The sequence below is a fragment of the Hirundo rustica genome, chromosome 10 (genome assembly GCF_015227805.2).
Source record: "Hirundo rustica isolate bHirRus1 chromosome 10, bHirRus1.pri.v3, whole genome shotgun sequence".
In the NCBI taxonomy this organism is placed as follows: domain Eukaryota; kingdom Metazoa; phylum Chordata; class Aves; order Passeriformes; family Hirundinidae; genus Hirundo; species Hirundo rustica.
The window spans coordinates 8,385,437-8,397,462 of NC_053459.1; the positions used below are offsets into that span (position 1 = coordinate 8,385,437).

Genomic DNA, 12,026 nt, shown 5'->3' on the forward strand with positions numbered 1-12,026 from the left:
TTCCCCATGTTACAATCAGCTTGTGTATAGGCCTATTAAAAAATTCTTGAGGTTTCTGAGGAAAAATAATATAATTCAGGACAGATACTGCCTACAACTGATTACAGAGTCCCTGCATTTTCTGAAGCCACCCTGTTTACCCTGTTTGTGCTGGGTTTAAACCTGTGTTATTTTCTTTTGAATGTATGGCAAGGGCTTCTTCCTTCTTCCCTTGTTGGGAAGATGTACTGCTGGTACCGACAGCACTCAGAAATGCAAAGTTCATTATCTCCCACACACCCAGACACAGAGTTCCACGTGGCACACAGGCAGTACCCGGGCACAGAGAATGCCCGATGCTCCCCCAGCGCAGGACGTGTGCAGAATAGCGTCATATAATGAATACAGTCTGCATCGAAGATAACATGGTTTATTTCTTCATGATATTCAGATTAAAATGTATCAATGTATTTATCACAATACTACATTTTAGGACAAAATCATCAGTGCTTTGCAAGTCTTCATAATGTTTATTCATTATAAATAGTAAATATTTACTGAACTTTTTACATGAAAGACATTTCTTTTTTTGTTTTCTTTTTTTTGTTGTTTTTTTGTTTGTTTGGGTTTTTCTTTTTTTTACAACACATTTTGTTGTAGAGGCTGCAACACAAAGATAATATTTCATTTTTCCATCACCCTTAAGACCATTGTGTGAACTAACCTCTGTACTGAACCTAGTCTAACTCACTACTTCATAGTCCTTAACCCTAAAAGGAATGTATTTGTGTTCTGCCTCCCTCTTTGTTCCAAGAATAGAGAGAAATAAATAATCCCACCTTCCATCGTCCTCTTCCTCTCAACATCACAAAACACAAATTTATTGACATTCTAAAATGTCACGATGAAAACTTCTTGTAAACCTTGATTCCTATAATTATACTTTCTATATTGGGTATCACTGTATAATTTAAACAGATGTGTCAAATACAGGTCCATCTCTGTCTATGTCCTGTATATCACTAAAAAACATGTAAACGTAATCATTTCTTCGTATTGTTTCCTGAAGATGACCTTTAAATCGTGATTAGCAAGCTGGATTTCAGTAATCCAGCAGAACGCAACATTTCTGTATTTTATCATCAGGAATTATGCACTGCAAAAATAAAAGTACCTGCAAAAATATAGTTCTGATTCTATATCTATGACTTTGGATGATCCCAAAGTTTGTGTGAGGTACACAGTATTGCACATTGCTAGGCAGTTATGAAAAATCAGTCGCGTTGTTGGTGGGGTTTTTGTCTCCCATGTTTGTTTAAAAAGGTAAAACACACTGGGAAAACACAAACAAAAAGGTAAAATCTGGATTTCATGGTACACAAGATCTCCTCTCTTGGTAAAGCAAAACCTGCGAGTGACATTTATCGGCAAGCTGATTACAAAAGCACAGTAAGGTAACCAATGAGTTGCTCAGGAAGTCTTTCATGCTTATCCAGCTTCCTAGGGACTGTGACGTTTCCTCTTGATGACAACTTCCAGTGTGTACAGTGAGAGGCTCTCCCAACCTTGCTTCAGAAAGTGAGCTGTTTTAAAGTTAGACTAAAGTCAGCACTGGATGTCAGATGAGTCAGAGTTTGCAGAGCTCAACTGCTCTAAGTTTAGTTTCAAAGTGTTCCATTTGTCCCAATCAATGCACATTAATTTCAACAACAACAAAAAAATGGAATGTTTGCCAGGCTGTGATGTTAAATACTGCTCTGTTTTGTATACCCACTCATAATGAAGCATGTCACATTTATTCATTATTGCTTTTGGCCTTTGTCTTCTGTGTAGCTTTGTCCAGCCTTCAAAAGTCTACTAAAAGCTATGACTGGAGAGAGCATAACAAGCTTGTTTCTCTCAGTGGGACTGCCCCAGTTTAGGCTGCACTGTGTTGAGAAGATCCCTCATATCCAAGCCTTGGAGTGAGACCGGAAAACAAGACCAGCTTTAACTTGAAGTGGACAGTTCATTTATGCAATATCTGGCTTCAGATAATGAAAGGCACCTGCAAAAAAGCAAAAGAAGCTTTTTAAGTCATGCTGTGACAACCTCGCAGCATGGGGCCATGCCAACTACAGGTTGACAATGTCATATTTAATACTGATATATCAAAGGAAAGGGACTAATATTTTTATTCCTAGGACAAGTTTGACAAAACTCTATGTATCTGGGATTATATACTGTAATGATTCTTGAGCTGACCTCATTAAGAACATGTGTTTCTAATAGCGGAATGCCAGCGGTTATTTCATTTTGGACAACCCTTATGTTTTACCTAATGGCAATCAGGTTTCATGTCTCAACAATTAATAACATCAAGATGTTGTTGACATCACTTAAGAAAATAATTATGCAGCAGAAATCCTGCTCGAACAATCAGCTATCTCACCAGTGCGTGGCTTTGAGGAGAAGTAGCAGTGAGCCCTGAGGATCTCTGCTCAGAACTCCCTTCCCCGCAGACAGACAGACAGACAGACAGCCAGCACAGGCTGTTGGCAGCTGGGTGCCCCTCCCAGCACACACATGCCCTACTCACTTTGGCCGTACTGGCCGTACTGGTAGCCCGTGACGGGGTCCATGCTGTAGCCTGTGGTGCTGTAGGTCGGCGGGCAGTAGGACTGGGATGTCGGCAGGCTGTCTAAGCTCTTCATGTGATCTAACCTCTGGCTGCAGCTGGCTGACACAGTGGTGGTGGGCTCCAGGCCCCCAGTTAGAGGGGACAGGGCATAATCAGTTTGGGGCTGGTGAGGCACACCGCCGTGGTTAGTCAAGAGTCCCATTACCTAAGAGGCAAAATAATAGAAAGAGTTAAAATGTATGAAGAACTGCATTGCTTACAAAACCACAGAAGTTCTCAAATCTATAATTTGATTTCCTAAACCAGGTAGACTTGATACTTGCTTTGAGTAGCTAATCCCAAGAGGAAAGAGAATTTGGTTGCATCATCCACCAAAATAAAATCTGATGGCTAACAAGCAATAAGAAGTGATATTGGGGCAAGTAAGGAATAATATTTTTTAGAACTCTTACGGTTTTAGAGTGCCTGATCCCAGCCCCAGCTGGGAGTTCTGCAGATGTTTATTCCTCGAGGACTAAATTATATGAGAACAAAAAACAAGTAGTGGCTGTTTAACCATGATGTCCTGCATGATCTACAAACATAAAAAAGCTGTGAAAAAGCTCACACAATTTTCTTCTCCGAGGTCAGCAACTATTACAATGAAATCAATTTGGAGCAGAGCCCAGTAGCACTACTGATGGAAGTAACAAAGAACCCCACTGAACCCTGATGTTCTGGTGCTGGGAAAGGGGCAGAGCAGCCATACCCCCACTGCTGCATGCTCTGTGTGCAGCAAAGAAATGAATGTGCAAGAGGAAAATGCTGGTCCTAACACCAGTTATTGATTCCATCATCTGAGTTAGAAAACACAGCAGAAAGGGTCAGGCACTCCAGAGCAACTTCAACTCAGCTGTGACTCCTTTATTAAGCTGCTTCTACAGGGACAGTTTTGAAATCAGTGGCTGAAAAGAGTTTACTGGAAAATACATGCTTGTCCCTATAAAAGCCCAGCCCTCTAGGCCATAATTTCCAGTAGAAGAGCAAGAAGAAATTTCAAAAGCATCCGCATTTTCAAGCACAAAACTACGGTGAAAAGTTCTTGTTGTACAAAAATCTCTCCCACTACAGGTTGGTGAACATTTCCTTTCCTGGCACACCACTATAGAACACTTTGAAAATAAGTGTGTGACTGAGATTTCCTTACTTTTGCTGAAATAAATTGCACTTCAGAGCCTGACAAACATTCTGCAGCTTCTAAGGGATGGGTGACATACAGCTTCTGCCAAAACTGCATATTGTGATAATTCACAGGCTGTTCTTGCTCCAAAAAGGCATTACAATTATTCGACATGTGCTATTTGACAATCAATTTGCTTTGCAGAAATTCTTGCCATAAACTAAAGAGAGATTTTTAAAATTGGAGTCTAATTTTTAAAGACTAAATGAAACCTCATAAGAACATATCTGTTTCTTAAATTCTGATGCTCCTTCTGGAATTGTACTTATTTTCCATTACAAACTAAAAGGTATTATTATTGCAGGGAGCTTGTGTTTCCAGATCGGAGTCATTTGCTTTTTTGTTGATTTGGGGTTTGTTTTTTTTAATAAGTAGATGAAACAAGATCCAGGGATAGTGATTTAGGTAGGAAAGAAGACCTACCCAACTTTTACATGTCTGATTAGGAAAAGAAAAAGAGGTAGAAACAGAGTAGTTCAGAAAGAACACGTGGAGAACACAAAATATGTTTGCATCAAATGCACCCAAGATATCTCACTAAAAAAAACATGCTGAGAAAGAAGTTCAGTTACTACTATAACAGTATAGAACTGGAATGATCACTTCTGATTTACTAAGCTGAAAAACATGAGTTTAACCAGTGGTATTTGCTGAATGTTTCACAAACTGAAGCATTCATACAAAAAGAAATTCCAAAATATATGAAATGACTGCATTCAGATATTGAAATCCTACAACTTTTAAGTTATAAAAACAAGATGAATTTGGATTCAGGATGTAAGATATTTTCTATTTAATCCAACAAATACATTCAATGCCTAAAACCTGTTAAAAGAACTTGTGGCTAATAATGAAAGAACAACTCTGAAATCACCACAGATTGAAAAATCATGTTATCTGTACATCATTTTGTGCCCAAACTTCCCAAAAGTTGAAAATGCTGGGCCCTCAAGTTTTTATTCCAAAAATTGGTTCTGAAAAGTATTAAAATTTCTAATTTTTTTGCAAGCTTTTCTGTTTCAGAAATTCCAAATATTTTCTTATATCTTTGGGATTTGATATGGTCCAAAATGTAGCATGCTTAATGACCTGACACTGCATCAGCAGGGCACAGTATTAGAACCTATGTTCATTTGGGTTATATTAATCCTTGTTCTTTGAAATTAACACTAATAGACTTAAAAGAAGAGAAAGAACTAAAAAAAAAAATAAAAAAAAATAAAAAAAAAATTACTACTTTGGGAATATTTATGTTGGCAGGGGCATCATGGTTTTGACTACGGTTTAACATGCACAGGGGTTTATCAGAAATCTCAAGTGCACAGTCCTTTCCATTGCCATGTAGGGCCAGGGTGACACCAATATTTACAGGAATTCCCCATGTTCTGTTCCAAGTTCAAGAGCAGGGAGAAGGGGCTGGGCTGGGCCCATGTCACAGGGGAACTCTTCTCTGCCTAAGGGCTCTCACATCAGTGCTCTCTACCAGCACTTTTAGGACCAATTGTTATTTTGGGTAAATAACTATTTTACCAACTGTGTATTTCAACTAGAGGGATTTTGTTGTTGTTGTTTTTTGTTTGGGTTTTTTTTTTTCAATTTAATATTTTCAATAGAATAAAACCTGAGACAGAATTATTTGGACTTTGAGAGCAAAAAAGCATGAGCTCAAAAACTTTCAGATTGGGAGCTGTTTTAAAATTGGAGATTTGTCTTGAAATTTAAACCTGGGTCCAGACAGTCTGAAATGCCATTCAAACATCATTAGCAACTCTATTTGGATAGAGAGTTCTTCTCTTTGATAAACCAAAATTAGCATTTGGTGAGATTTATTTTAATTTTTTTTAAATTAGAAAATTATTAGGTATCTTTTTATTAAGTGGACATGCACCTAGTAAATATTCTGGAGCAGAACTGACTGAGCCGTCTGTCTCTGAGCTGGAGAAAACTGAAGTCTGAACAGTAACCAGCTTCCCAGAAATATCTTCCTCAGAGGCCTTCAGAATCATCCTGCAGTTGATTAGTATCTAAATAATTTGATTTTTGGTCATGTCTGTTTTGAAAGCTCTAAGGGAAGTAGCCTCAGGGCAGGAGTCTTTGCTGCGGTATGTGCCATGACCTTCTCACCCATACAAGGAGTTACAGGAAGGGCATGGCTAACTTTCACCTAATCAATTAGAAATCCATTAACGGGCCATGGCTGCAAGATGCTCAGCACCCTCAGCTCAGCGCTGCACAGGAGACGCTCAAGGATCTGGATTTTGCACCTCAGCTCTTCTGCGGGTATGAAGCAGTACAGTTTTAAGGAAGTAAACCGGTCTGATCGCTTTATAATATTTAAAGTAGAAAATAAATTTGTTCAATCTCTATACCGTCCAAATTACTGGAAAATATGTGCTTCCTTCTAGATCACTTTGGGACAGCTGAATTAGTAGTTATCAGCCTCACTGACCCAGAATCCAAGGGCTGGGGTAACACCACATTAAAGAGATACAATAATTATTAAATTTATTTTAGAGTAGAACTCCTATAAATGCAATCCCCACTGCCCCAATTTAAGTTTTTTAGCTACATATATTTTGTTCTCACCTTTTACAAAACACACACAGGAATGTTGATGCACGGCCTTTGTGCTTATACAATAAAATACAATATATAATTGGTAAAATCATTCTATTAGAAAACAAAGGTGAAATTAGGAATGACTAAACAGAACACAGTGGACTGCAACAACCAAATTCTACAGAAAAGTTTTTCCATTTTTCTGAGAGAACACATCTGAAGCAATCCAAAATATTCATTAGGACAAATCCCTTGGCAATGGACACAGCACAGAATCTCCAGCTGAGGATAGGATCAAGAAAGAGAACTCAAGTGATGAAAGCCTTGAAGGCATGAACACAATGTCTGGTCCACTATCAGCTGTTGGAAAATACTTCTATTATCACCAAAATAAAGGCCATTAAACTAAAAAAAATAACAAAAAACGAACAAACAAACAAAAAAAAACCCGCTTATTTTATTGAAATGAAACCTTCTGGCTGCTAACAGGGTTAGTGTTTGAGGATCTAGGACCCTCCATAGGCACAATAAAATGCTCATATGTTTTAATTCATTTACGCATGCCTGTGTTTAATATGCTTTGTGACCATGCCTGCAATTAATATGATTTATGAGAAAAGAACATGTGCAATATTTTTTGGGGTACAGTGATACTATTTTTCCCCTCCTGCGAATGAAAGATTTAATGAAACAGCTCAAGGAAAACGGGTGGCAGTTAACATATTAAGTTGAACGACAGAACCATGAGTAAACTTTAGCACAGTTAATGATATCCTCTTATCTGACCCTGACACATTTGCAGCATGTAATTTACAGAAGCTCTGTCCAGGGAATCTTGACAAATGCTCCTAACGATGTCAGGGCAATGTTCCATTCTAATGTAAAACAGATGTGGGTCAGATACCCTCATTCATCACTAACACTGAAAATTTCAAACTCCTTCCGAGATGAATGGCATTACCTGCTGTTAACTCTCTTCACTGTAGAGAAATCTCTCAAAAAACAAAATATTGCACACAAAAAGGATTGCTATCATGTACCATAATGAGAGATTTTAGGGGATTATTTAAAGTTAATTAGCTATATGGATCTATATCTATGGGATCCTAGAACCAGGTTGCTGATTCATTTTATATATACGAATATTTCTATTGAATACAGGAAACCAGACAGAAAGCACTTTTTTGCTAATTGGCAAGAGATGGCAACCACATACTTGGCTGATGAAAATAAGAGCAGATATACTGACTTTGGACACTGATGATCTGACTCTCTGCATACTCATACCAAATGAGACCTCATACTGATTTCACACCACCAGGAACCACTGGTACCTACACTGGAATTAGACAAGGTGTACTGGTGCACATCTAGGATAATTAAGAGGATAACTTGATTCTTTCATTAAATACATTTTTACCTAGAGAGAATTACCAAACATTATTCAAAACATTAGTACAGTCTGTCACAAAACTCACGGGTTTTTTTAAGTGCTATATCACAGAGTCCTAGAACTTGGTACCATCACCAAAATAATTCCAAGATCAGCTAATTCTTTAGCCCCTGCTATGAAAAGCAACCAAAGATGACTGAAAAGGTAAAAACAAAGCTCAAAGATGAACATATACTCATAATTTATGAATACGTAAGCATACCTATACAATTAAACATCTCACAATTTTTTCAGGCAGCCTTAGAGGCTGGAGCCTCATGTCAGCTCTGGCAATATTACCCAAAAGGATTCATAACAAGCCTAAATTTGGCACTGGGTTGCTCTTTGCCTATGAACTCTCCTCCTCCCACCTTCTATTCAGCTCCAAACACAAAAGAAGGATTCTGGCCATTATAAACACCAGCCCAGCTGTCACTAGCTCAGCTCTCACACACCTTCCCTCAACAGTTGGGACGTATGGATTTGTTATGGCTGAAAGCGAAACAAACCAAAAGAGAAAAGTTAAGGTGGACATTCAAAAAAAATACCATCACCTGTTTATTTTTTCTGCTATACTAATGTCTTTAGTACATATATTATCTATAAGTATATACTTGTATAAAATAGTTTATATAAAATATTAGTATATTTACAAAATAAATAATACATGCTCTTTTTACACAGTAACAATTACAAAACTATTGACTCTCATCTGTTTCACGCACAGAAGCAAAAAATAATCAGCCTCATTGTCTGAACTTCTGTTTTTAAATTTAAAAAAAAAAAAGAGAGAACAAAAACCTGTGTTCATGAAAATTATATCATGTGAATTAACTATCTTACAAGAAATCCATGACCTGTCTCATGTTCTTGGGTCATTAACCAAAGAGCTCTTAAAGCCAAGTGCATCGTGCCAAAGATCATGAGCTTCACATTGCTGTGAGATTCGAACCCAAATGTTTCTGTGGGCAACCAGTTCAAGGTTGTTCAATCCAACAGAAGGTACAGGGAAAAGTATGATGAATTAATAGTTGCTTTTTCACTGCTCTTGTCCCTCTTAATGAGGGAATGAAAATTTTTAGCCCTGGTTCCTGTGCCTCCCTTAAAAACAGAGTTAACAAGACAATATGAACATATCTAACTGATTCGACAGCTGCTATCAGTTTCATACATCAGGTTAATGAAAACCAAGTGCTCTCTAAGACTTAAGAGAAGCACATTGCCTAAGATCTACCTCACCAAAAGGAGCTACAGGGTAACTCTTAAACTCTGGCAGTGAAATGTTTTGACAGTAGAAGAAAGAAACCTTGAAACAGCTTGCATCTTTACTACTGTTCACAGAAAAGTTTGGGGGATTTTCTTATCAAGATTATTCCTGAGCTCCAGGTAATGGTATGAAACTGCAAACTTTGTTAAAGACTGTTCTGATCTCCTACACAGCCCATTCAATACTCAATCCATTTCCCCTGTTAAAACTGCAGCCTTTAAAGCTACGGGTTTGATTCAATTATGGGGGGAGAAGGCAAGGAAAAGAGTAGGTCTGAGAAGTTTTCTAGAGGGCAAGGAGGGAAAAAAATTATGCCTAGCAGGAGACAGGTTACACATGTTTGTTCTTTGCCCAGTAAAATCTTAAACTGAAGTACTGTTTAAGCCTGGATTATCCTACAGGTTAAACATCCAACAGGTAAACTACCCTACAGATTAAATACAGGAAGCACACTGCCTCGTGGGCAGCAATCCAGGCAGAGTGTCACTGCTCCACCTGAATCCACAGCAGCCAGAACAGCACTCTCCAAACCAGCAAACTGCCTGACCCGGTGTAGGGCAAACTCTGCTGTTCTGACACTAATAAAAAGCACATGAGGAGGTCAGGGGATGCTGATGTACACCGGAAAAACCCTTTTCCTTATCTTAAATGAAGCAGTTCAAAATACTGATATCCTGCCTTTAAAACAATCTGCCCTTTACTAAGACCATACACCTGCAGTTGTGAGACAAGTGTTTCTGCAGTCATTGTTCTGCTTCACAGCAAAAAGCCAGCGATGGCCACTAATCATAAAGGGCCATGCCAATCCAAAAGCACGCCTAAGTCCTGTATACATACATTAATGTCCAGATATGCTATCCCCTCATAATTCTGAGTTAAAAAAACATTTGTTAAAAGAAAATTCACTAAGCAACTAAAACCTAATTTGAAAAGGAAATACAATATTCCCATAAATGTATGCATGATAGGCAAGAAGCCGCATAATAGGCATAGAAAACATAAAAATATGCAATTTACATATATTACACACTAATAATCTCTTTTCTGACATTATATTCAAAGAGCCCTGGCTGAGATGGCATGCTTGCAGTTGAGTTGCTTTTTCATGAAATACAAACACTCCAGGCTGCCAGCTTCCCAAGACACCAATCCTTGACTTTTTCCAGCAAAAGTCAACCCGTTGCATGCCTGCAAGACAGAGATTCTCTCACCACATCCAGGTAGTAATGAATAAACCAGATGAGAAGAAGAATAATCAGTCATCTGAAGGATATCTGCTGATCTTGTCTTGATGTTAAAAAATATTAAACAAGGTGGAATTCTTTCTGTTCTCTTATATTTTTAAACAAGACCAACAGATTTTCAACTTCCAGCTTGCAAGACAGGTATGTAATGGAGCATTCTGCTTCCTAGAACTGAGAAATACAGTCCCCTCTCACCCCAAAATTCAAGGCTAATACAATAAAAATAAATCACATCATTCTAGGTGTCTCTGCTTGGCCTCTGCCTTCACCAGTGCTCACCTTAAGCATCATATTTGTCGGTCATATTCAAGAAAAAAGTTAGAAGGGAACCATTCTACATAGAAAATAATGCTGTCCTGGCATCTTTGGGTCAGACCTCATTTGTAATAAATCAATGACTAAGAGGAGAAAGAGGTTTAAATCTGCTAAGAATGAGATCCTGTGTATCTTAGTATTAGATTTTGTTCTGTATGTTCTAAGGGTGGGGGTTTTTTAACCATAAAATATTATCTGGGCTTCAGACAAAGCCCCCCTCTTCCCCCTCCCTTCTACAGTCACCACAAATTCAGCTTTGGACTCAGTTTGTCAGGAGCACTTGCCTGCAAGAGACACATGGATGGGTGGAAACATTATGTTAATTGCTCACACACCCAGATTTATTGTGGTAAAAAAATGCTGTGCCTAGTAAATAGACCCTCTTTCCTTCTCATCTAAATTCCACGCACACAGGCAGGGCAGTGCAAAATGCCCACTCAGCAGGAAAACTCCCATTCCCCTTTTTCATGAAACCCCAAATGCAGAGCTGGCTTTCAACTCTACCCTACCTCAGCCCCTCGTTCAGCACCTCAGGAAGAGCCCTGAGGAAGCACGGAGAGGAGATGCACAGTGACAAACCCCACAACTAAGGGACATTTCACACTCCAACACTGTGACCAGCAGCTGAGGCTCCTTTGGCCATCAAGAGTTCCACTGGTTTGCTACAGCCACACAATTTGTTGCACATGATTTACATATTTGAGGCTGTACTACTGCATTATATAAACACAAAATCCAAGTGTGTCACCTTATACATCTCTACATTTTATGCAGGTCTCTAACTCATTGTTTAGGCACCAAAACTGATATAGGGAAGCTGTTGATAATGCCATATGAATTTAGGTCTGGGTTTTTCGTCTGATTGTTTGATGGGGGGATTTTTACCATCTGTTGAATGTAATCATTCTGTTGCCAAGAAGTTGTTCCAAATGTAAACGGATATAAGTAATCTCCTCTATGCACTGAGCAATGAAAGCACGATGTCAGCTTTAGAGGGAACAGCATCCCCCTAAACCCGTTGGTAGAGCTGGACACAGCCAGAAGCACTAAACTCTGGGTTAGCAAAAGGTTTCAGAAGTCTAAGGAAAACAAACAAATAAACAAACAAACAAAACAACTGAAGTCTCCCAATGTAAAGACAGGGCTGGGTGTAAAAAAAGCACAGAATCTCATTTTGATTACATCAAACCTCCAATCAGCAAGATTTTGGCAGGAGGAGACCTGGCCTCACATTTTTGTCCCATTTTGCCCAACCATCACAAGATTTCTTTACTGTTGTGCTCCACTTCTGTGTCACAGACAATGAAAGCATTGTGAAAGCGGAAAAAAGGAAAAAAAAGATCACATTTTCCATAGCCAGAATCAACACACATTTAAACTGACACTAACAA

At 38.5% G+C, this 12,026-nt stretch overlaps 1 protein-coding gene across 6 annotated transcripts in view; it reads right to left on the minus strand.

Annotated features, from left to right (window-relative positions):
- Positions 1 to 395: 395 nt before the first annotated feature.
- PAX3 (paired box 3) overlaps positions 396 to 12,026 on the minus strand; it is a 76,575-nt gene continuing 64,944 nt past the window's right edge. For 3 of the 6 annotated variants that reach the window (XM_040074096.2, XM_058421917.1, XM_058421918.1), the window contains 2 exons: positions 2,558 to 2,804; positions 396 to 2,026 (listed from right to left, as the gene is read on the minus strand). In XM_040074096.2, coding sequence (XP_039930030.1) covers positions 1,992 to 2,026; positions 2,558 to 2,804 — 282 coding nt within the window. In that variant the 3' untranslated portion in view covers positions 396 to 1,991. The remainder of the gene's footprint in view (positions 2,027 to 2,557; positions 2,805 to 12,026) is intronic. The other 3 variants (XM_040074099.2, XM_040074097.2, XM_040074098.2) reach the window with 1 other exon arrangement.